The sequence below is a fragment of the Rhinatrema bivittatum genome, chromosome 2 (genome assembly GCF_901001135.1).
Source record: "Rhinatrema bivittatum chromosome 2, aRhiBiv1.1, whole genome shotgun sequence".
Lineage (NCBI taxonomy): Eukaryota > Metazoa > Chordata > Amphibia > Gymnophiona > Rhinatrematidae > Rhinatrema > Rhinatrema bivittatum.
In genome coordinates, this window is record NC_042616.1 from 231,221,328 (window position 1) to 231,248,287 (window position 26,960).

Here is a 26,960-nt window from a genome sequence, read left to right on the forward strand (position 1 = left end):
GTCTTTAATTATTGGATATTCTATTCATCAGCTATTTTGAAATTATTTTATTAGTATGATTTTACTATTATGATTAATGATTTATATATTTTGATTTTATTGATTGTTTCATGAGGAATGGTGAAAGTTTTGTTTTTCCATTGTTGCACTGTATCGAGTCTGGTGTGATGCATTTTACAGTTCAGTTTTTGTCTGCACATTTCTATTTATACTTTATGTGGCTTTATTCTGAATTTGGTGAGGGTTTGTGTTCTGCATGCAAAGACTGAGATGAAGCATTCTTTTAATATGTGGTTTCTCTGTATGGATCTGTAGTAGCTTGGCCTGTTCTGTTTTCCTGATAAGAGGTGTATTGATATTTTAGATTCTGGTGTAATATTTGTGGTATTCTTTTTCATAGGTAGTGTTGTTATTTTTTGAGTGTTGGCAGATAGTACTGTGTTGATACGGGAGGACCATGCCAAAATATATCACAATAGGTATGATGCCATATGAATTCCAAGATGCAAAGTTTTCTTGTTGGCATCACAACAGTGCATGAAATTATCACAATAACGTATATATTAATTTTACGTCAGAATGTCAGTTTTCATGTAAAATATGTGTTAAATGCATAATTTCAAATTCTGTATGGGGAGGTGGGGGTAGGGCGCCAGGCTGTAAGGTTTACCTAGGGTGCCTAATACCCTTGCACCGGCCCTGTGCACAGCAGCAACACTCCACCCCACCCAGGCATAGTTCATCATGTTTCAGGTCCTAGCACGCATGTTAGACTCCTTGGTCCGTGTTTCAAGATGCCCCGGTTGACAGTCTCGCCGCATGTTGAGCCTAGTCTTGTCTTGCCTCCTTGTCTTTCCCCTATCAACACCACAGCAACCTGACTACCTTCGCACTGCCAGCCTGTCTTGCCCCTAACAAATCCACAGTGGCTTGACTACCTCAGCTCTGCCAGCCTGTCTAGCCCCTATCAAAACCACAAAGACCAGACTACCTCTGCTCTGCCATCCTGCCTTGCACCTATCGACTTTCTGCCACGCTGCCTTGCTGCCATACACCAGATGATTCTACACCTTGTGGTGTTCTTGCCACTATCATGGTTCCTCAGTGTGTGGGTGCTAGTCTTTCTGCTGCTTTGTCCCTTTATCAGCACCTTGTGGTTTTTTCTTACACCCATTCTACTTGCTATGTTCCCCCTTCATTGTGCTGTAGGATGTTGATGCCACTTGCTTGCCACTTTGCCTGTCATGCTGCCTTCGAGGGTTCATGCCACTGTTATCGGTGCTCTCTTTTGAAGTTGTGGTGTGTTTTTGACACTCTTGCTGCTGCTTTGCACCTCTGTTAAAGCACTCTTGCCACTCCTGGTACCCCTTTGCTCCTTTACAGTGCCTTAGGCTATTCATGCCACTTTGGTGCCACTTTGCCACAGTCTAAATACCTTGGAGCTCTTTTCTCATTCTGATGATTGCTCCCCAGAAGTTTCATCAGAATTGATAAGAAAACCCCAATTCTGTAGCCAAAAATAGGCTGCAAATGCTGCCCCATTAACTTTAATGGCAAAACGAATGAAACTAATGAACGAATTGGTTTTTTCCCCTATGAAACTAATAAAACGAATTTGGGTCCCAGCAAAATGAAAACAAAAATGAAACAAATGTTTTCCTTCTGCACATCCCTTCCTGTTAGCTTGAGTGTCTAGGCAGTCAGTTACACATTATTCACAGCTTCAAATACCAGAAGAAACTCAGGGCCTCAGTTTCTAAAGTATCGCAGGCCTGCGATACTTTAGAAGATGAGGGGTGGGGGGCCGAAACGGGGGGAGGGCCTGCGCTAGCCGGCAGCGATCGCACCATCGCGGCGCGATCACTGACGGTTTCACACCCAATAGCGCCACCATAGGAGGTGTAGCTATTGGGAGCGAAAGCTGCCGCGAAAAGGCACTTACCTTTTCGCTGTCCGCAGCGTCGGTGAGAGTCGGCCCCGGTGACGCCCCAACTCCTCCTCTTCTGGGGCCGACTCCGCCCCAACTCCACCCCCATCCTGGTATCGCACGCGATAAGGGACTTTTCACGTGCGAAAGGTCCCTTATCGCGTGCGAGCAGCGTGGAAAATGAGGCCCTCAGTCTTGAATACCAAATAACATTTATTTAAATGATGAACAGTTCAACACTCATGGAATAAGAAGGCATCAAGAGTAGCCACACAGAAAGGAGATCATCACAGCTGTGAAAAGTTCTTTCTGGAAGCTCAGTAGTCCAAAGATGAAACTGGAGCTGAGATAAAGCTGTAGAATTTAAATGGTGAAAAGCAATGCTTCTGGGTAACTTAAGAAAAGATTAGGAGATGCTTCTAGCCTGCAGAGAGCCCAATTCTAGCTCAAGGAAATCAAAGAAGGCAAACTATCCCAGGCATTCCATGTGGCAAAGGACCAATTAGAGCAGGCAAGAGAAAGCAGATAGAGAAACAAATCGAAACAGGAAAAATCCAGTATGGAGCTTAAAATCATTCAAAAGACAATCAATCATAAGAGAGATCTCTACTATAAATAGAGAACTTAAGCTGTGTAATATCAATAAAATGACATAGCGTGACAGCATAACAAGGAAACATATATACATATTTTTAAGTATACTGTGAAGGCAGAACAATATGTATTTAGTTAAAACCATTCTTACCCACTCTGTCATAAAATAATAGATGGAGAACAAGAAAGATTAATTCAAATAATCAATTGTCAAACATTAGATATAACAAAATCATTCTGTACATCATTATATGGATATCTAAAATGACTTTACATTCTCTCAAAGCCATTCTGGGAGTCATGATCAAACAACCATTCAGCTTGTGAACTCTTCGGTAAATAAAAATGTTTTTAATATTTCCTTAAAGGAACTTAAAATTCAGCCCTTACATCATCTGGGAGGAAATACATAATTATTAGACTTGCAGCTGCAAGTGTCCTTTTTCTTGTCTCACACTAGTGCATGCTCTCAAGGCATTAACATCCAATACATTTTTTCTTTGAGACCTCAGTAGCTGTGATCTCAAAGACTGTTTGGTACTTTGGTACTTTTGCACTGAGTGACTTATACACCAGAGTTAAAATGTTAAACTTGATATGTCAAACAATTAGCAGTCAATGCAGAGCATAGAGTTTTGGATAGATGTGATCACTTCTGCCTGTAAGTCTGAATAAGAAACAAGTTTGAATCAGCTGAAAACAACCATAGATGGCAATATTTTAATTTAAAAAAGGGTGGTGTAGAGAGATTAATAAACAACCCACAGGAAACTTCCAGGTGGAACAGGTAAGTGTAATTAACTGAAGACTCCCATGAGAAATGTGGATTATTTGCAGAAAAACAAAGGGGTTTGAAATGGAAGATATAGATTGTCCAATGCAAAATCATTTTAGAAGTCCACAGTTTTAATGATAGCAATTAGCAAACAACCTTGCTCCAAGTTTAAGATTAAAGTGCTAGGTCCACTGTCACGGACCTTGTTTTACATTGCACTGCATCAAGAGAGACAAACATTTACAATACAAAAACTTTTAAAGGACAAATCAAAAAGACAACATAATGCATGGATAAACATAAAAATTTGGAATTCCATATAAATACAAATTGACTCATACCTTCCAGAAATGCCACAGAAAAAAAAAAAAGAACAAATATGTTACAAGCACACAAGAAAGAATAAAGTCTTACCAGCATTTGACAGATCCCAATCACAAAGCCATAATAGGTCTAACTATACTAGCAGCATGTGTGACAGGAGAACCACCATTCCTCACTTTAAATAAACACACTCAAACAAATGGAGCCGACAAGTCACATGCTAACAAGTCACAAGATACATCACCTGTCAATAAAAAAAGACAAATATATATATATATAGACATAGAACAATGTCTAAACAAGGATAACTAAATGAAAACAGACCATTCAGTTTCTTGATTTAGACCAGAGGGATGTAGAGTCTGTAATTAGAAAAATCCAACACTATTCACGTTGGATTATAACATCTTTATTAAATTGTTTTTTATATTACATATGTTGTTTGCATCAACATTTTTTAGAGTCTTTTAAGTATTTTAATGTTAGCCATGGCTCATGACTTGGTAGATAAATTATATTGAAATTTTCTCTGTTACCTTTTGAACTAGTAATTTTTAAATTAAATGTTCCTATATTAATAAGGCCAAAATTAAAAATGTTATTTTGGCCCTATTAATAATGTTATCAATAGAAAGCATTCTTTTCCCGCAGGGCACTAAGAGGAATGTCTAAAATATAAAAATGTAAGGGAAAATACCAATTAAATATATGTCTTCTGTTTAATGTGCTTTGTCTAGCATCTAAAATAGATATTATTCATGTCAAACTCATTGACATCATGAGATTTTTAAAATAGAGTTTGATTTTTGTATTTTTATCCTGGCTTACTTCCCTCCACACACAGTTGGATACTGGGCCAGTCATGCTTAATGCTATTTATGATAGAATATTTCAAAGTTGAGGTGCCTTTATTCATGGCCACTGATAAGTGTGAGGGTTGAGAAGGGAGAAAGAGGTTTCTTTAATTAGGCTACACTTTTCTTCCTCTACAAAACTTCACTATTTCAGCAGCTTTCTTGGAAAAGGACCACACTATTGCCACCTTCAGAACATGATATGTCTATGTTACAAATCTCACCCATAGGGGTTTACTGTTGTGTAATGGTTAGTACTGCCTTCCCTCTTCCCACTGCCTCATTAGTGCTCCCAGTCCCTGGCTCCCTGCCAGTCTGCATGCATTTCCTCTGAACCTCCAAATGGAAAAATCAATTTTCCTTCCTTATCAGAGTGGTATGCTAAAGTTATGGAGATAGAACATTTTTCTGCTTTAAGGATGACCATACCTTTTTTGAGTTTAGTTGGATGCCCTTTCGAATTATGTCAAGAAGCATATAATTCAAAATGTACTTTCTTTTTGTTTGGTATCTTTAGCATTTATCTATTATGTAGATTGATGAACATTTGCACAAAATGTGATAATTTGTTAACAATCATTTGTTATGATATAATTTATTAATAATAATAATAATAATAATAAAGATAAAGTGGCTGATGTATTAAACAACAAATTATTTTACCAAAATGTGCCAGTGCTGTATAAAGTTTTTTTGCAATATGGGCTCATTTAAATAATATTCAAATTGTCTCACAGGATTACATTTTGAGAAAAAGTCCATGCAAAATTGTGAACTTTTTTTTTTTTGCAAAATTCCCCATAACTTTACTTCCTTGAGATGTAGTTAATTTTTTCAAATAAATATAGTTTTTGCAAAATTTTTCACATAAAAGTTTCCAATGTAGAATCATTAATGAACTGTACTGATTTGCATGCCTCGACCAGCTCATTAGCAAGTTTGTATAATTTTTATGAACAGCTTCACAAACACAATATTATATGTGGAAAAATAGCAAATTTCTTGCAAAAAAATTTGCAAATTGATTATTTATTTATGTATTTATTTATTTATTTATTTAACATTTTTCTATACCGACCTTCATGGTTAAAATACCATATCAGGACGGTTTACATCGAACAGGGGTAAAATAACTAGATAAAGGAAAAAAAACAAAGTTACATTAAAACGAGGACTGTGAACTTGGAAGCTTAGGAAGCTAGAAGAAAAATATAAAGTTAAGTTAAAGGGAGAGAAACAAATTCCGGACTAGAGGTAGTCCAGACTAGAGATAGTCCACATGTTAGAGTCGGTATCCATGCTATCCAGGTATTCAGAGGAGGGGAGGATCCATTAATCATGAGTAGATAACGCCTAATGTGTATCCCAGGGTTCTGGGAAGGCTTGGCGGAACAGCCACGTTTTGAGTTTTTTCTTAAAAGTTAGCAGGCAAGGTTCCAGCCTAAGTTCTGCAGGGAGGTTGTTCCAGATGGCTGGGCCTGCTGTCAAAAATGCTCGGTCCCTAGATGCGATGAGTCGCGTGGCTTTGGTTGGAGGGGCTTGTTGCGTTCCTTTGGATATTTCTCTCATTGGCCTGTTAGAAGTATGGAGCTTTAACGGAATTTCAAGGTCGAGATAAAGGAGATTATAGATGAATTTGTGTATTAATGTTAAAGATTTGTGAAGGACTCTGTAGTTGACTGGTAACCAGTGTAGATTTCGAAGGATGGGTGTAATATGATCACTCCGGTTGGTGCTTGTCAGAATTCTAGCTGCAGCATTCTGTATCATCTGGAGAGGCCTGATGGATGAGTTGGGTAATCCTGTGAGGAGCGCGCTGCAGTAGTCTATTTTGGCAAAAATCAATGATTGAAGAACTGTCCTAAAGTCGTGGAAATATATTTGCCAATTTTCTTTTTCACAATTGTGTAGCCTATATGTATTTTAATGCATCAGCCTCAAAACTTGAAAGGAATGACTTAAGTATTTGTCTTTACTTTCAGGTTGGCTTCATGAGCTGGGAAAACGTTTAGAGTCTCCTTTCCATGGCAATAATACATTGGGAGGCCCCACAATCAGAAGTGCCTATATCGCTTCCCTTTATTTCACACTCAGTAGCCTCACCAGTGTTGGTTTTGGAAATGTTTCTGCCAATACTGATATTGAAAAAATCTTCTCTATTTGCATAATGCTGGTTGGTGGTAAGTAAACAGATTTATAAATTAGTGTCAACTGCAACATAAAAGAAATGGATATTTCAAAGAAGAAGAGAATAAAAGTAATTTAACAATAAAGTCCCTTATGTTTGGTACACTATGAAAAAAATAACATTATTTAACACCCTGAATCAAATGTTATTTTAATCTCTGTGATTAAATGGTACATAAAACACAGAGCTCTAGATATCTAAATTAGTGGTTCTCAACTTCAATCTTTGGGCATCTCAAGCAGGCCTAATTTTCAGCAAATTTATAATCAATGAGATATAATTATTATAAAATCTTGGTTAATTTGCATATTCTACCCCCCAAAAATGATCTATTTGTTGGACCTGAGTATTGCAGGTAAGTCACTCACCTTTATTTATGTCTGTGTATCTATGAAAAAAATATAGCTATGTAAATACTATATAAATATACTGAAAAATGTGGTACTACACTGTTTTGATCCAGTTGTAAATGTTTGTTCACATCACATTTCCAAAGAATGTCAATATCTATTGTAACATCATGGCCTCGGGGAACGATTAGGCTTTATTTGATGTAGGATTGAATATTTCTCCTTGCTGTCCATGGAATCTTGAGCAATATTCTCCCAGTGTCACATGTCAAATGTATCAGTTATCTTTCTCATGTTCTTTTCCAAAATCCAGCATTCACATCTGTACATTGCTACTAGAAAAATGATTTAACTAGTATTTTAATTGCTTTAGTAACCTCTTTATTTTTCATTACTTTCTTCAAGCTTGACATGGCTATTCTTCATAACACTAGCCCTCTTTCCTTCTAAAGCCTTCATAATATCATTTATTTATTTATTTATTTATTTATTTATTTATTTCAAATTTTTATATACCGGCATTCGAGACAGCAGTCACATCATGCTGGTTCACATAGAACAGGGGTGCATAGTAAACAACTATAACAATGGTGCTGAGAAGGCAGTTACATATAACAGGGTGTTAAGAACTTGGCTTAGAAGAGAAAGGACAGGTTATTATTCACACAAGTAACGATAGAAGATAAAGGTTAACCATGGTGTAGGTGGAGAATGGGGGTGGCTTGGAAGTGTTATCATTCAGAAAGATATTAAACAGAACCAGTCTTTGGACTGATTCTTGAAGCACGCCACTAATCACTTTTATTTCCTCAGAGTGAATTCCATTTACCACTACTCTCTCTGTCTTTTACTCAACCAGTTTCTCATCCAGTTCATCACCTTGGGACCCAACATCATGTTGCTCAGTTTATTTATGAGCCTCCTATGCGAGACAGTACTTTCAAAAGCTTTGATAAAATCCAAGTAAACCACATCCCATGCAAGCTCTTGATCTAATTCTCTAGTCACCCAATCAAAGAAATCAATCTCTAAATAATTCAGTATCTACTGCAAAACTAGAAAAACTGCAAGTGGGAAAAGCAATGGGTGAGGCAGGTTCTAGTGGGTCTGCTGACAGATCTGTTAAATAGATCCTTGGATAAGGGTGGTCTGGTGGGACTGGAGAAGCATGAATGCTGTCTTTCTTTATAAAAGTGGTAACAGAGAGGAAGATAGAAACTACAGGCCAGTTAGTCTAACTTTGGTGGTTGAAATATTAATGGAGACTTTACTGAAGGACAGGATAATGATGTATCTAGAAACCAGTGGGCTGCAAGATCCCAAATAGCACTATTTTACAAAAGGGAGATTGTTTCCAATAAATCTGCCATGCCAACAATCTCCCATACAAACAATCAGCAGTCCCTTTTTCCTCCTCTCAGTCTTACCATCTCAGGTCCACCCTTCTTCCTTTCACAGATATACCTGACAAAAGACTTATCAACTCATTGTACCTCTTTAGCTATCTTTTGTTATACTGATTATAATCACCAATTATAATTACCAGGGTCGGTGGAAGCACTAGGCAGCTGCCTAGAGTGTCATGGTGGGTGAAGGTGGGCCTCGGGGAGAGGAGAGATCCAGGGGGGCCTCGGGGAGAGATACCCAATGGCACGGATACCCTGTCACATGGTAAGGGCAAAGGGGCATTGGCGCCATTTTTTTTTAGAACAGCTGATGCCTGGGAACGGGAAATCTCTCCCCGAGGCCCCCCTGGATCTCTCCTCTCCCCGAGGCCCCCCTGGATCTCTCCCCGAGGCCCCCCTGGACCACCAGGTAATTTTAAAAGGTTTTGGGGGGGTCGGGAGGGTGGGGTCGTTTTAAATGGTCGAATGGGTTGTTTTTTTTTAGCGGCGCGGGCCTCCCTAAAAAATAAATTAGCGATGTGAATTGGAATCGGAAACTATTCCAATTCACATATCTTAACAATCAGATCCCCCCCTCCCCCCAGCCGAATCTGATCGTTAAGACGATCTGGCACACGATTCACATCTCTAATATGTATATTATATTTACATGCACTACTTTATGCCAACCAGATAACTCTGTTAAAAGGCATAAAAGATGCTTAGAACCCATATGGTATTAGGCCTATTGTCACACATGTTGGGTGTGGATTTAGCATTCAGAAATCCCTGGGTAAACAGAATTACAATTACAATATAGTAAACCTCCTTTTCCTAAACATCACTGTCAGCATTCAAACAGTAAGAACTAGAGATGTGAATCGTGTGCCAGATCGTCTTAACGATCAGATTCGGCTGGGGTGGGGTGGGGGGAGGGGAAATCTGATCGTTAAGATATGTGAATTGGAATCGTTTCCGATTCCAATTCACAGTGCAATTTTTAAAGATGGTGCCGGCCATCCAGTGCTCCCTCCATGTGACAGGGGCCGGCCAATGGCACAGATACCCTGTCACATGGTAAGGGCAAAGGCCATCGGCACCATTTTGATTAGTGGCAGCCGATGGCCCGAGAGCGGGAGATCGCTCCTGGGACCCCCACTGGACCACCAGGTACCTGTAAAATGTTTTTGGGGGGTCGGGAGGGTGGGGGAAGCAAAGGGATTAGTTTTAAAGGGTCGGGGTGGGTTTTTTGTTTATCGGCTCAGGCGCAGCCGATAAACAAAACCGCGATCGGGCCCGATGGAAAAAAAACCCACAAATGAATTGGAACCGTAATCCGAACCGATTCCGGTTCCGATTCACATCTCTAGTTAGCAGTGGTAGTTTTTTTTTTAAACATAACAAATTAAAAAAATGAAATTTCATTTTTTTTTTCATTTTTGTTTTAAAAATTAATTGAAATGAAATGGGAAATTTCATTTCAAAAGAATGCAAATCCCTAATGAACATATGTTTTCTTGCATTTTTTACACCACATGGTAACTAAGGACCTTCAGGAACCAGCCACACAGCCCCATCACCACCTCTGGGTCCCCTTAACCCTCACCCTACCAAATGACTTCCCACCTTTGAAAAACAATCCAGTTTAGATTTGGATCATTGGCTACAGCGTCAGATGATTAACATAAATCAAATACAGGTGTGCAGGTGTCAAGCCTCTTTACCAAGTCTGTCCCTCCTCCACCCCTTCCACCCCCATCTGGAGGGTGCCCTTCGAAGCAAGCTTAGATTCCCTAAACATAGATTCCAGGGCTGTCACTTGCAGCATGCCTTGTCACAGCCACCCAATCGAACTCCCCCAGGCCCTGTCTTGATCGTTGGCACCTGCTTCAGCCAGAAGTAACATCCTAAGGCACACCATGAATCAAAAGGTCATGTTCATAAGATCCTGAACCAGGGAGATGTCCTAGCTCTTAACCCTGGGCCACCATGCGTGCAGTAGTCCACCATATGCTGGTATTTCAGAGACCTCCTATCTATTTCAGAGGCTCAGAATCTGTTGCAATAGAAAAACAGTTATAGAAGGACCCTATGTATTCAGCATGTGTCCTAACAATATTCAATTCCATACCTAGACTAACAGAAGAGTGACATTAGAGGAATAACAAAAGAGGAGTGAGTGGGCCGCAGGCAGATTGAAGTAAAGCAGAGAGCTTAAAGGGAAAGGGCACGGGCTCCCCTCCCCTTTATCCTTTCTGCAAGTCGCCTCCTCTTTCTCCAGCAGCGGCCAATCACCTGCCGAAGGTGACCACCACCATCCCCATGATGCCGTCACCACAGTCGCATGGCAGTGGTAAAGGATTTGAGAGGTGAAAGGGTTTGGATTGGGTTTTCAGTTGGGGGGGTAGGCTTCAGGAGGGCTAACATTCAGATTCTATTTAGTGAATTGGGGGGAGGGGAAGGGATGCTTTATGGGCCTATAGACTTACTACATTTTTGGAATATTTTGGGGGACTTGATGTGTAGGTGGGGATAGGTCACAATGGCCAACATTTGTTTCACTGAGGTGGAGGATCAGAATTTTCTTTTAAATATTGGCCTCTATATGGCCATCCAGCTGCTAAAGGGCCTGCGGTGACATCAGCTGAGGCCTGTGGAACACACCAGCAAAGAGGTGACTAGACTGTTGGTTCTTGAACAGTTCATTAATTTCCTCCTTAGCAGAGTCAAGGAATGGTTTCAACATGACAGCCATATAATCTGATGAGGCAGTTATGTGCAGTGAACTATTTGCTGCTGCTGAAATGCCATCACATCCTTACAAAATATGGAAAATAGCTTTGTAGAATGTAGAATTGTTTTATTCAAATATCATATATATAGCTCCTAACACTATACTTTTATTTGCATATATATTTCCAAATTGTCTTTATCTCACCAGAAACCAGGCTGGGAAAAATACTGTAAAGCAGATTTCTTCTCAGTGATTGACAAGCCTAAATGAAGGCAATAGACATGATGCTGTTGCCAAAAAGCTTTCAACATCAATCAATGTTTTGAATTTGAACTCTGAACATTTTTTAGCATGCAGGAATATATGTGCAAGGCAATACAGCATGAATATACCTCCTACATTTACAGTCCTACAATGAATATTGGCTTTTATCTGAAACCCTGCTCCTTGGTGGTATGTCGATAAAACATAAGAACATGCCATACTGGGCCAGACCATGGTTCCATCAAGCCCAGCATCCTGTTTCCAACAGTGGCCTATCCAGGCCATAAGAACCTGGCAAGTACGCAAAAACTAAGTCTATCCCATGCTACTGTTGCTAGTAATAGCAGTGGCTATTTTCTAAGTCAAATTAATTAATAGCAGGTAATGGACTTCTCCTCCAAGAACTTATCCATCCTTTTTTAAACACAGCTAAACTAACTGCACTAACCACATCATCTGGCAACAAATTCCAGAGTTTAATTGTGCATTGAGTGAAAAAGAATTTTCTCTGATTAGTTTTAAATGTGCCACATGTTAACTTCATGGAGTGCCTTCTAGTCTTTCTATTATCCAAAAGAGTAAATAACTGATTCACATATATTCATTCTAGACCTCTCATGATTTTAAACACCTCTATCATATCCCCTCTCAGCCGTCTCTTCTCCAAGCTGAAAAGTCCTAACCTCTTTAATCTTTCCTCATAGGGGAGCTGTTCCATTCCCTTTATCATTTTGGTCACCCTTCTCTGCACCTTCTCCATCGCAACTATATCTTTTTTGAGATGTAGCGACCAGAATTGTACACAGTATTCAAGGTGTGGTCTCACAATGGAGCGATGGCAACCTTTTAACTGCAACTGCTGCTGTCATTGGACACTATCAGGGCTTCTCCCATGGGACAGCAGGAGATAATGATGGACCCTTGATGTTCCCCTCAACTGTACCTGCCTCCTCACTGGATACAGTCCTGTGGAAGTGTCAGTCTATTTGGTCTTGGGTAACTCTAATGTCATTGGAAGCTTCAGGGACAGGACTCATACTCTGACAGTATGTTCTTTGCTGGTGGCTTTTCAAATGCAGCTGCCATTACCATCATCAGCTCACCTTAGAAGCAAGCCAAAAAGGATTACCCATTATGCAAGCTCCTTATGAAGCACCCTTTGGGATCGACCTAGATGATATGCTAGGGGATTTTTCTCTTAAACCGAAGGCTTCAAAGATTCATTTATCTGCATTTTTTGGGGAGATGGTTTATGTTCCCTTCTTACCTATCCAACTTCTATGACGTACATATCCATAAGCTCCACTATGAGAAGCTTAATGAGATGTTTTTTCCTTGTTGACTGGAAATGTTTGTCCCCTTGCAAATGGCAGAAGTGTGCAGAGATTCCAGCTACTGGTGCTGGAGCTCAGCATTGTCCCCAAAATTCATGAATTAAACCATATTTTGGAAATATGTATTCTATCAAAACATTTTGGCAATGGAGTGCTTATTGGGAAGGGGATGATACTCTCTAGGGGTCCACTATCCCCAAGAAGAAGCATCTTCCAGAACCCAGTGGCAGACTTGTGTTGATCTATTACACAACAGAATGTATAATAAACCCAGACTCCAGAAACTCAAAGTCAACCTGATTAATGCCCATTCTGAACAATACGAGGTGTCTATGATTTATGATCTCATCACTGAACAAAACCTAGATATTGGGTTTATTACAGAAATGTTTATTACAAAACTGTGATCTAATGATTCATACATGGTTACACTTAATTAAATAAGTCCTCCTGCCTATAACTAATACTCATATTCCAGAATAAATAACAAAGGATAGAGTGGCAATGTTAATTCAGAAGGACCTCACAGTTTAACAAATTAATGCTATGTAACCATTAGGCTCAGATATGTCTATATTATTTAGAAGGCTGGTGAGCAATAAAGTTATCTGGATAAAATTACCTGAATAAATTTAGCCAAACATGCAATGGGTCAAGTCTTCTGCTGAATATGATTGGCTAAATTTATCCAAGTTGCTTTACCTGCATACCTTTAGCTGTGCTGCTAAATATACACAGCTAAAATTATCCAGATAAACATACCCAGATAACTTTAGCAGCACAACTAAATTATCCAGATAAGTTTTCCTAGATGACTTTAGCAGTGCCCTGAACAGGTAAAGTTATTTAGGATACTTTACTAGAATAACTTTGAACTTTATCAACTATATTCAAACATATGGGATTATTTACTAGGGATGTGAATCATTTTTGAACGATTAAAATTATCGTCAGATAATTTTAAAATCGTCCTAAATCATTAGAGTGCACGATACAATACAAATGCCCCCGATTTATCGTCAGGGGCATTTGTATTGTATCGTTAAATAGGGCACGGGAATTATTTGGGGGAGGGCGGGAAAACCGGCACACCAAAATAACCCCTAATCCCACCCTGACCCTTTAAAACCAATTCCTTACCCTCCCCCACCCTCCCAAACCCCCCCAAAATGTTAAATTACCTGGTGGTCCAGTGGGGGGGGGTTCCGGCGCGATCTCCCGCTCTCGGGCCATCGGCGCCATTTTGGCTGCCACTAATTAAAATGGCGCCGATGGCCCGATAAAAAAAAAACCCACCCGACCCTTTAAATCGACCCCCCCTTAGCCTCCCCCACCCTCCCGACCCTTTTATTTTTAGGGAGGCCTGCGCCGCTAAAAAAAAAAACCCACCCTCCCGACCCCCCCAAAACCTTTTAAAATTTACCTGGTGGTCCAGGGGGGCCTCGGGGAGAGATCCAGGGGGGCCTCGGGGAGAGGAGAGATCCAGCAGGGCCTCGGGGAGAGATTTCCCGTTCCCAGGCATCAGCTTTTCTAAAAAAAAAAAATGGCGCCGATGCCCCTTTGCCCTTACCATGTGACAGGGTATCCGTGCCATTGGCCGGCCCCTGTCACATGGTAGGAGCACTGGATGGCCGGCGCCATCTTTAAAGATGGCACCGGCCATCTTTACTCATTAGCCCCTATTATACTATACTCGGGGCTGATGAGTAAAGATGGCAGGCGCCATCTTTAAAGATGGCGCTGGCCATCCAGTGCTCCTACCATGTGACAGGGGCCGGCCAATGGCACGGATACCCTGTCACATGGTAAGGGCAAAGGGGCATCGGCGCCATTTTTTTTTAGAACAGGTGATGCTTGGGTACGGGAAATCTCTCCCCGAGGCCCCCCTGGATCTCTCCCCTAGGCCCCCCGAGGCCCCCCTGGACCACCAGGTAAATTTTAAAAGGTTTTGGGGGGGTCGGGAGGGTGGGGTCGATTTAAAGGGTCGGGTGTTTTTTGTTTTATTTAGCGGCGCGGGCCTCCCTAAAAAAAAAAAATTAGCGATGTGAATTGGAATCGGAAACTATTCCAATTCACATATCTTAACGATCAGATTTCTCTCCCCCCCCCCCCCCCCTCCCCAGCCGAATCTGATCGTTAAGACGATCTGGCACACATTCACATCTCTATTATTTACTAAAGGGTTTCTCCTATTTTGTGTCTATGGGAAAAATTATTTGTAAATAGCACCCTTAACTTGGTAAGTCACACACACAAAAAAAGAACAGTCAAGCAGACCCAAACTCCTCACCCCTCAAAATAATTCTAAAAAATGTAATCGCCTATTCCCTGTACGTACCCGGATCAGTCCAGACCATGGGTTATGCCTCCCTTCCAGCAGGTGGAGACAGAGGAAAACTTGAAAGGCACCCTCACTTAACCTGGTGTGCCTCCTGCATCCCTTCAGTATTTCTCAATCTCCAGCAGATGGAGGTCGTGCAAACCCTGCAGTCTTGCCCTGTTTCTGGGGTTAGGCTATCCCTTAAAATTAACTAAGACTGAACTAGCTATACGTTGTGAATCAAGCAAGTTTAAAAAAAAAATAGAAGGAGAAGCTCTTCTACAGGGAAGTGTTTTCCCAATCCTCCCAGAGGGTAGCTAGATCCTGCTGGGTCATCCTCTCTGGTGGCAGGTTATTGGAGCTGGGGTTGGTAACCCCATGGGGCTCCAGCTAGGTAAGGTGCTGTGGAAGAGATTACTGGTGGTCCAGTCCCTCTCTTACCCCACGGTGATTCTGAGTGTTTTGAAAAAAAAAAATTGAAATTTTAAAAAAATGTTCTTTTTTGCTCTGCTACAATCCAGAACCCCTCCCCATCTGAATCGCCGCATTTTTGACGAATTTTGCCGCATTTTTCGCATTGTTTGGGCCGTTCCCCCCCCCCCCCCCCCCCATGAAGCCGCAGCTATCTTTATGTGTGGCATGTGGAGAATCATCTGCACGGCTTTCTAGTGCTGGTATTTGCTCCCGATGCCTACCTGGAGGGGAAGGCAGCTCTTTTTCAGGATCTGCAGCATTAGCCAAGCCTCGAGGGGCTCAAAAACGCTCTGCTCCGTGGGAGCTTCTGGCTGATCCTTTTCCCCTCAGTGCAGGGACGGCAGCCATCTTAAACACCTTTGCTGAAGCTCAGGCAAGGGCTATGAGTGTGGGGGAGCTTCCCCCAGTGCTGTCGCCGATCTCTCCCAGTCCTGAGGATACTTTAGATCAGGATCAGGATTCTTTACACGAAGATCCTGTTTTACCAGGGGGACAGGACATTGATTCTGATTCCTTTTCTTTAGATTTTGTCCTCCTTATGCATAAAGCATTTTTGGCTTCTAGGTCTCAGCAAGGTGCTGCTTTGCCATTGAGACCTGTGCAGGGACCGTCCCCCAAGGTAGCCAAGCACAAGGATGGTGCTTATGTTTTTTTAAATTATTTTTGGGGTTTGGGTGGGTCTGGTGATATGTGATTACATTTTTTAGAATTATTTTGAGGGTTGAGGAGCTTGGGTCTGCTTGACTGTTCTTTTTTTTTTTTTTTTTGTGACTTACCAAGTTAAGGCTGCCATTTACTAATCATTTTTCCCATAGACACAAAATAGGAGAAAACCTTTAGTATGACAGATAGCAAGTTGTACCGCAACTCGTTGAGGACAGAACTACTCTGGATGTTATGAACCCTCCTGTAGTGGTGCTATGGGAGGCTCCTTACCTCTTCCTGGAGGCCGCTCCGAAGCCGGGGTCTCGCCTATGAACTATCCAGGATTTGCTCCAGGGCCTGGGAGGCCTCGATGTCCTTGGGGCCTGCCTGAGGCTGCTTGTGTTTGCATGGACTTCCTAGCTTGAGCCACGCCCTTCTCCCTAGGAGCCGGCCCACAGCACTCCTCCGTAGTTATAGGGCCAGCTAGGTGTGACCCATCCAAACTCCTTCCAGGGAGTTGCCGGCCTGCAGCCCTATAAAAGGACTTCAACTTTCAGTCAGCCTTGCCTTGTATCCGAGTTACTTTGTCTCTGGAAGCTCCAGCTGTCCATTGCTCCGACAGGCCTTTGTCTTCTTCGTGGAGCTCCTTGTCTCATCTCTTCTCATCTGTGTCTTGAATCATGTCTTCATGCCTGAGGTCCTCGTCCAGGTATCCTGGTGTCTCGTCTTGATCCTCCACTTCCTGATGTTCCTGCTTCCTTGGTAGTTTGCTCCTGTGTCGTCAGTGCTCCGGAGCCTTCTGTTCTGCCGTCTGTGAATCTCCGGGTGACACAGCTTCGTCATGGGAGATGCCGGCAGTGGACTGGTGTCCTGTGCTCCTGAGCCATCATGTCCTGCCAGCCCTTGTGGTGCTTCGGGCGGCATCTGGCTTCGTCATCAGAATTCCACTTCGACTGGATTCTTCCCTGCGCTCGTCCCGTTCTCAGCGTGGTCCGTGACCAGCCTCCTCGGGCTGTGTAGGGCACACAGTGGGACAGGGTGGTCTGTGACCAGCCCATTGGATCCGCCCGTGAAGGTGGGCTGTGTAGAGCACCCTGAGAGACAGTGCCAATGTCTTCCTTCCCAGCTTCTCATCTAGTCTGGACTTCATCAAGTTCCTCGTCTCTGATGCCGTTGCATCAGTCCTGGTGTCATGTCTTCGTCTTAACCCTTGTCTGTGATGCCATCGCATCAACCTTGCTGTCATGTCTTCATGTCAAGGCTTCCGTCTGCCCTCATCCTCAGGCCGGCCTGCTGCTCCTTGCTGATCTAAGCGGCAGGTCCTAAAGGGCTCGGAACAGTCGGAGGACCGTTCCCCTACCAACATCATCTGTTGTTGGCTCTGGGAGCTTGAAGGCCTGGCAAAGGGTAAGACTGTGTTCTGCCATGCTCGGACACGCCATCTACCCTTGGTTCAGCCCTGGATCCATCTGGGGTCGGGCTGAGGCCCAAGGGCACACTAAAACACCCCATACGAAACACTGGATAACTAAAACTACTATTAAACTCCCCCTTTCTGAAATAGTTGGTGAAGATATGGCACCAGGCTATTAGGAGTATGCATAGATACATTTTTTGCTTCTCATTGTTCATTCAGTTTGTTTAGCTTAGTGATTCATTTTATTCAGTTTGGGACCAAAATAATTATTTCTTTATTCATGTCATTTGGTCACTCATTTCAATGTCAATGGAGAAAGCAAGGTATCCTATTTGGGGCTATAAAACTAAGGCTTTCTTGCACATAGATATCAGCAGCAGAGGAAACTGCTCTTCAATACATCAAGAGTGGGACCGTGGCACCAAAAGTGGCATAAATAGCCAAGGCACAGTGATGGGGCAGTGAAGCACCAACAATTAAGGATGTGCATATGTTTAAAACTAAATGGTAATCCAAACCAAAAATGGATATTTTAGTTTTGTTTTATTAAATACAAAACAAATTGGAAATTGTCCAAAACATTTTATTTTCTTTTGTTTAGGAAAATAGTTTGCACTATTTGAAATAGCATATGCTGTTTGCAAATAGTGCATGCTATTTTATGAAACAAATAAAAAGGAAATTAAAGGAAAAACACCTCAAAACAAAATTTGGGTCAAAAATGTCCAAAAATGAAAGTAAGAAACTGAAATGAAAGTTTTGACCATACACATTCCTACCAACAGTGGCAAGAACCTACAACACTGCAAAAGAGGGGCAAAGGGCACCACCAACAGTGGTGTCAACACACCAAGGCACCAAATGAGGGGTAATGGGCACTAACAACAGTGGCATGAACAGCCCAAGGCACTGTGAGTGGGGAAAAACAGTATCAACAGTAGCATAAACACTCCAAGGTTTAGAGTGAGCAGAATGGCAGCCCACTAGGAGGTTGTAGCTCTAGAATACAATACACACAGTGGCATCAGCACTTAGAGGGATATGATAGAAAATAGACTGGTCAACATTGGGGATATAGGCAGTGAGTGTGGGGGAAGGAGCTGAGAAAAGGGGTACGTGATTTGAAAAAAAAGGAAAAAGCAGTCAGGAGGCTGGGAGTGGGAACTCAGGCTATGAAGGGGAGTATAATTGAGAGAGATGATGAGGTCTTTTAGAGCAACTGTGTGGGCTGAGAGTTTGTGAGATGATACTTGATCATAGTAAAGAGAGAAAAAAACATAAGGGGGTGAGGAGAAAAGCGGAGAAAGAAGCAAGAGAAATAACAGGAGGAGGTGAGATTAAAGTGAGAGAAAATAAGCTGCAAAAAGATAGGCTACGGAATGAGATATACAAATATGGAGGAAATAAAACTGAAATGATAAAAAAATGAGAGTTAAATAGGAATAGATTAGAAATGTTTAAAGAGAAGGATTATGGAGGCAGATGGAAAATTTAAGAAAAGACCAAGAACAAGCAGAGATGGAGGGATATGCATGCTCAAAATTTTCAGTCTGATTCTTTTGGGGGAGGGGGGACTCAACATTTGAACATGTTGGTTCATTTTATTTGGGGTGGAGGGGCAGGGTCCTGGTCATTTTACTTAGTTTCATTCATTTTGTTATCTGTAAATAGTGTTCCTATTTGTTAATAGTGAGCCCTATTAGCAAATAGACACATTATTTACCTACTTTTAAAGGGACTGAACAGCCTAAGCAAAGACTGCCCTCCATTTCAGAACTCTGGTAAAAACAAATAAACAAAAAAAAAACCCAAAACGAAAACCTCCCTGAGATCTAGAACTCCTTAACCCAGTACAAAAAATTCCTGATATCTAGTACCCCCTCACACCCTAATCCATCCGCAAACCTCACCTGAAGCTTAGCATATTATCCCTAGGATGTGGAGGCACTACTAGCATCTGCTCCCATCATGTAATAGGGGCAAGAGTGTGCCTGGGCTCGATTGGTGCTGGCTGATCTCATATGCCGCTTTGACCCATCACATGGGGCCAAATAGCTTGTCAGCTGGGGCCAGATTGAAAAATGGCATGCAGGATTTTGCAAGAACTGCTCCCACTGGTAAGCCACAGGAGGGATTGTGGTGGTTGGCGAGAACTAGATTCCAAAACTATCTTTTACCAGGTTTGTTTGGGGCGGACACTAAACTCCAGGTAGACACTAGACTCCAAATAGTTTTGTTTTGTTCAGGATCATGGCGTGGGGGGTGGAGTGTTTGCTTGGGTCATATTGCCTATTTGAAAATGGCAGCCCAAAATAAAGCATTCAGAAATTTTTGTATGAGTCAATATTTTGTTAGTTTTATTGGTAACAAAACTAACCAAAATGTGACATTCATTACATTTTATCCATTTGGGTAAAATGAATGCACATCCCTAATACAGGATAGAAATAAAACTATAGACTCAATGGTTGGAAAATAGTTTAAGGTTTGTGAAGATTTCTGTGTGCTGGGTCATGAATGGAGAGTAGTTGGTATTTTGCCCTTCTCTTCCAGCCAAGCAGTCACCAGGGCAAATAAAGTATTTTAATGGAAGGACATGAAGAAGGAGGGGTGAGTTACGGCAATATGTGATGCTGTGAACAGAAAATCTCGCTTCAAATTTGCTTCAACTTTGCCACTCCAATATTGAGAAGGGCCATAGTCAGAATTCCAGTTGAGGGGGAATGGAAATGAACACTGTTTCCCTTGTTCACAAACATAAAATAAGCATTCCTTCTAGTATATTCCAGGGAAGACAGCATCTGGGCCTAAATAAGTAGTACAGCAGCAGCAGGAAGAGATGAAAAGAGAGATGGGTGGAATTTGGAAGCGGCAAGGGGAACATTGCACCCCCCCCCCCCCCGCCCCTCAAACTATTTGTTTCTAGGAATGTGCAGAGCCAAAACTTTCCTTTTCATTCATTCATGTGTTTTAGACATCTCCTCCATTTCTTTCAGGAGTTTCAAATGAAAAAAAATTGTGTTTATTTCATTCATTTTATTTGTTTCACACTAAAGTCAATGGGGGAAGCAAAGCAGCCTATTTTGTACTTCAAAATTGGGGTTTTCTAATGAATGCTAATGAAACTTCTGAGTAGAATATCAGAAGGGGGATGAGAACTCCAAAGCACCAAGACTGTAGCAAACTGACACAAAAGTGGAATGAATTAAGATATATTAGTTCTGGTACTGTATGTTAAAGTTTGACCTATACCTTGTACTACGTAAAATGAAAATAACTATGCGCGAGCATCTGCTCTGATAGTGATTTGTTAAGCTATTTTAATTTATTGTAATCTGGATTGAGTCCGGTCCGGATAAAAATGGAATATCAAATGTTTGGAAATAAATAAAATGAATGAATGAATGAATGAATAGCCTAAGGCACTTTAATGGGACAAAAGGGTACCAACAGTGGCAGGAGATCGCCAAGCTACTTTCAGAGGAGCAAAGCAGAAACAAGAGTGTCAAGAACATCCCAAGACTTCAAAAGAAGGCACTGATAACAGTATCATGACCCCCCCCCCCCCCCAAAGGCAACACAAAAGAGGCACATTGAAATCAGGAGTGGCAAGAACATCCTAAGGCACCAAGAAGTAGGGATGTGAATCGTTTTTTGACGATTTAAAATATCGTCCGATATATTTTAAATCGTCAAAAATCTTTAGGGCCACGATACAATACCAATTCCCCCGATTTATCGTCAAAAAATCGTAAATCGGGGGAAGGGGGAGGGCAGGAAAACCGGCACACTAAAACCCCCTAAAACCCACCCCCGACCCTTTAAATTAAATCCCCCACCCTCCCGAACCCCCCCAAATACCTTAAATTACCTGGGGGTCCAGTGGCGGTCCGGAACGGCAGCGGTCCGGAACGGCCTCCTGCAATTGAATTGTGTTGTCTTCAGCCGGCGCCATTTTTCAAAATGGCGGCGCAAAATGGCGGCGGCCATAGACCAACACGATTCGACTGCAGGAGGTCGTTCCGGACCCCCGCTGGAATTTTGGCAAGTCTTGTGGGGGTCAGGAGGCCCCCCCAAGCTGGCCAAAAGTCCCTGGGGGTCCAGCGGCTGTCCGGAACCCCCGCTGAACGACCTCCTGCAGTCGATCTCCTGCCGGCGCCATTTTCCGTACGGAAAACGATTTGCGGCAGGAGATCGTTTTCCGGACCCCCGCTGGACCCCCAGGGACTTTTGGCCAGCTTGGGGGGCCTCCTGACCCCCACAAGACTTGCCAAAAGTCCAGCGGGGGTCCGGAACGACCTCCTGCAGTCGAATCATGTTGGTCTATGGCCGCCGCCATTTTGCGCCGCCATTTTGAAAAATGGCGCCGGCTGAAGACAACACAATTCAATTGCAGGAGGCCGTTCCGGACCGCTGCCGCACTGGACCGCCGCTGGACTCCCAGGTAATTTAAGGCATTTGGGGGGGGTTCGGGAGGGTGGGGGATTTAATTTAAAGGGTCGGTGGTGGGTTTTAGGGGGGTTTATTTATTTATTTATTTAAATGATTTATATACCGGAGGTTCCTGTATAGTATACATATCACCCCGGTTTACAAAGAACAGTAACTATCGCTAAAAAAAATATAGCGGTTTACATAGAACATAGAACATAATAAAAGAAGTTTTACATTGAACAAATCTAAGTAAAGTTTTTACATTGAATAAATTAATTGAAGCAAATAGTGTATGATATTTAACCGTTAATAAACAAGCAGTTAATAAATCAATGAATAACATGGAAAAATATGAAGTCAATATGAGTATATGTATGTAGTATGTATGAATTCAGCATGTGTAAATTTCTGATTGAATAAAATAATAGATCTGAATAAAAAACGTTGTGGGCTTGAAAATACTTTTCTTCGTGTTCTTGGCTCTAGGGGAAAGCTTGTTTGAACAGCCAAGTCTTAAGTTTCTTTTTAAATGTAGGGTGGCATGTTTCCAAACGAAGGTCTGGAGGGAGCGAGTTCCAAAGTGATGGGCCAGCTGTGGATAATGCACGTTTCCTCAAAATGGATTTCGCCGGTTGTGTGATTAGTCTGTTTTGATAGGCGCTTCTGGTTGGTTTCACGGATGTGTGTAATCGAATTTGAAATGTTAGGTTGAGAGGTGCGATGTTGTGTAAGGCCTTATGAATCATCATTAAAGATTTGAACTGGATCCTGTATTTAATCGGAAGCCAGTGGAGATGGTGGAGAATAGGGGTGATATGATCTCTTTTTTTAGCATTTGAAAGAATTCTTGCAGAGGCATTCAGGACCATCTGAAGTGGTTTGATGGTACATGCTGGAAGGCCTAGGAGGAGGGAGTTACAGTAATCCAGCTTTGGGAGAATGATGGCTTGTAAGACCATGCGGAAGTCTCTGTAAAGGAGGAGAGGTTTGAGTTTCTTTAATGTTTGAAGTTTAAAGAAACATTCTTTTGTTGTGTTGTTGACGAATTTGTTGAGGCAGAGTTTGCTGTCTAAGATGACTCCCAGGTCTCTAACTTGTTGCGAGGTGGAGAGCCCTGCGGTGTCCGGATGTTGGTTAGTGGTAGAAAGTGGGGAGAGGGTATAGTTTTCCGGTGAAATGATGAGGATTTCAGTTTTGTTTTTGTTTAGAACCAAGTTGATGCTGGTGAGTAGATTGTTGATAGCTAACAGACATTTATTCCAGAATGATATGGCTTTGTGTAGGGAATCTTCTATAGGGATGAGGATTTGAATATCATCCGCGTATAGGTAATGTCTTAGCTTAAGGTTAGTAAGAAGTTGACAGAGTGGGAGCAGATAAATATTGAAAAGGGTCGGGGAGAGGGATGATCCTTGTGGTACCCCCCTTTTGGATTTGATGGTGTGGGACTCTTTGTTATTTATCTTGACCTTGTATGATCTGTTCTCCAAAAATGATTTGAACCAGTTAAAAGCTACTCCTGTAATACCGATGTCTATTAGGCGTTGCAAGAGGCATGAGTGGTTAACAGTATCAAACGCTGATGAGAGATCCAGGAGAGCGAGAAGGCAAGGTTGGCACTTTTCTAGGTTGAAAATAATAGTGTCTGATAATGATGTTAATAATGATTCGGTATTCATAGTCTTACGAAAGCCAAATTGGTTTGAGGTGAGGATATTGTTTTCGTCAAGATATTCTGTAAGTTGTTTGTTAACAACTTTCTCCATAACTTTGGCAATCAAAGGGAGGTTTGCTATGGGTCTAAAGTTAGCTGGGTCTGAGGTGGGTAAGTTGGGTTTTTTGAGGAGCGGCTTGAGCATGGCTAACTTGAGTTGGTTCGGGACATGTCCTTGGTTGAAAGAGCAGTTAATAATGTCTGCTAAAGGTTTGGCTATGGTGTTGGTGATAAGACTAAGTTTGTTGGATGGAATATGGTCTGATGGATGGGAGGATGGTTTTATCTTCTTGAGAATGTTCTCTATTTCTAGAGTGGATGTGAGCTCAAAAGTGTTGAGCACTGTTAGTGAAGTGTTGTGATGATTGACATTTGGGTGCGATGGTTGTTGATCTGTTGGGAGTGGAGGTTGTTGAGTGGTTGAGAGTGGTGTTTGTTGAGCGGGTGAACTCGAAGATTGAGGGGTGAGGTTGATTACGTGTTTTGGATGTGTAGATGGTCCCTTGAGGGGGGCTAGGAGTGAGGTGATTTTGTTGTCGAAGAAGTCTGCCAGTTCGTTTGCTTTATTGAGTGCTTGATCGTCTGGAATGATGGGTGCCGGGGGTTTTGTGAGGGTTGATACATAGGAGAAAAGAGCTCTTGAATCAAAAATGAGGTGGTGGATTTTTTTGGAGAAGAATAGTCTCTTTGTTGTGTTGATGTTGTTTCTGTAAGAGTTAAGGCATGATTTGTAGGTGAGGAGGGTGGTTGAAGATGGGTTTTTTCGCCAATTTTGTTCCTTGCATCTCAGTTCGTGTTTAAGATTTTTTAGCTCCTGTGTGAACCAGGGTCTCCTGTTGTCTTTATTTGGATTTATAGATTTAATTGTCATGGGGCAAATTTGATCTGCAACCTTTTTAGTGATGTTGGTCCATGATGAAGTTGCTGAGTTTATGTCGGATAGGTCAAGGTGCTCAAGTTCCTTGGCCAAGTGTTCACTGAGTTGGTCTCCAGAGCACTGTTTCCTAAGTGATATAGTTATTGGTAGTATGGATTGTGGTGGAAGATCTTTAATTTTTAAAACTGATGATATAATTCTATGGTCTGACCAAGGTATTGGAGTGCAAGTTGGAGTGGTGTGGGTTGTGATACCTTCATTTATGAAGATAAGGTCCAGTGTATGGCCTGCTTTGTGTGTTGGTTCAGTCACTATTTGTCTGAAACCCATATTGTTGAGAGAGGAGAGAAGAGTTTTACAGTTGGTAGAATGAGGTTGAATATCTACGTGCAGATTAAAATCTCCCATGAGGATGGTAGGTTTTCTGGAATTTAGGTGTTTTGCTGTAAGTTCTATGATGGGGGATGGGTCAGCTTCCAGTATTCCGGGGGGAGCATAGATTAGGCCGATCGTCAGATGTTTTGAGTTGAATAGGGCAAATTCAATCTTTGATATGTTATTGGAAGTCTGCAAAGTCAGACCCAGTGTTTTTTTGGCTGCGAGGAGAAGTCCACCTCCTCTTTTTTTGGGTCTGGGAATAGAGAGAACATCGTAATCCTGTATGGGTAGTTGATTGATTAGCGCTGTGTCGGAAGGTTTTAACCAGGTTTCTGTGATAGCACAAATGTCAGGTTTTGTATCGAATAGGTAGTCGTTGAATATATGACTTTTCTTAGCGATTGATTGCGCATTAATCAATGTGAGTGAGAATAGAGTTAGTCCAAGGAATTGAGTGGCTGGTGTCAGCAAAATGGGCCTGAGCCTCTGTTGACGATTGTGATGTGGGGGGGAAGGGGGCTTTGGTGTTCTCCATTTGGAATTGAGGATGATGGGAATTGAGAGGGGGTGCATGTTGGGATGTAAGAGGCTGAAGTGGAAGACTGTAGGAATCGTTATGGTCAGAAAGGAGTGCTAGGTGAATGCTGTCTGAAGAGTGCTGGACGAATGTGGTTTGAAGAGTGCTAGATGGATAATGTTAGAAGAGTGCTGTATGTATGAAGGACGTATGTTGGGCGAGTGCAGTCCGGAGAGTGATGGGCGAGTGCAGTCCGGAGAGTGATGGGCGAGTGCAGTCCGGAGAGTGATGGGCGAGTGCTGTCTGGAGAATGATGGGCGAATGTTAAGCGGAAGCAGACCTGGTGGTATTGGGTGGACGAGTAATGAGATGTTTAAGGTTCCTCTGATGAGTCTGCTGGCAAGTCTGGTAAAGTCCATGAGCTATCGTTGTGCAATTGGTTTGGATTGTGCAGATCTGAGGCTTGGAGTCTCGGGTGCCACTGTCTGTATGTGGTTTAGTTAGTCAGATCTTTTGGAAGTAGCTGGGGCATGAAGATTAAAGCTGTTATTAAGTGATGTTTGTGCTTTGATTTGTTGGTGCTGATGTTATGTTGTATGAGCTGGACGGTGGGCAGAACAAAGATGGTATGTAATTATAGTATCGGACAAAAGACCAGGATGTAGACTCGGGGCTTCCTCGGGGCTGCGACGAAGGGGCGAGACAAAGGGGCATGCCCCTTTGTCGTGCTCCTTCGTCGCGCGACGCCTAGCAGAGGGCTGTTTAAATCCCAGCGGGGCTGGCTCTGATTGGTGGCCGCTGGGTGGTGGGCGGGCCTCGGCGCGGTTTCTCTTTTTTTATTTTTTGCTTTTAGGTTTCTCAGATCAGCCTGAGCCGGTGCGGTTGCGCGATCGGGGCTGAGTCCGTCCGGGTGGGAGTTTAATTCACTGACCTTCCCCCGACGGGGCTTGGCGCCGATCGCGCAGGCCTACCCCCGATGCAGCGATCAACGTGGATCCAGCGAGGTTTGATGAGCCGAAGAGGAGGAATGGCGCCCGCAGAGCCCTGTTTAAATCCCAGCGGGGCTGGCTCTGATTGGTGGCCGCTGGGTGGTGGGCGGGCCTCGGCGCGGTTTCTCTTTTTTTATTTTTAGTTTTTTTATTTTTATTTTTATTTTTTTTTATTTTTAGTGTGCCGGCTCACGATTTTCACGATTTTCACAATACTTCAAACACCCAAACGGCAACAATACGATTCCCTCCCCCTCCCAGCCGAAATCGATCGTTAAGACGATCGAGGACACGATTCACATCTCTACAAGAAGATGGGACATAGCAGCAAAGGTGCAAAAAAAACCCACTCAGGCACTGACAGAGATACAAATCAGCACAAAGAATGGCCTGAAGACCCTAAAACACCATGAGAGATAAAAATCAGTCACCCACAGTGGCAAGAACACTCCAGAATCTAGGGTAT

At 42.4% G+C, this 26,960-nt stretch overlaps 1 protein-coding gene across 1 annotated transcript in view; it reads left to right on the forward strand.

The window, feature by feature from the left end:
- KCNH8 (potassium voltage-gated channel subfamily H member 8) overlaps nucleotides 1–26,960 on the forward strand; it is a 988,350-nt gene that overhangs the window by 605,534 nt on the left and 355,856 nt on the right. The window contains exon 8 of the mRNA XM_029589277.1: nucleotides 6,457–6,654. Coding sequence (XP_029445137.1) covers nucleotides 6,457–6,654 — 198 coding nt within the window. The remainder of the gene's footprint in view (nucleotides 1–6,456; nucleotides 6,655–26,960) is intronic.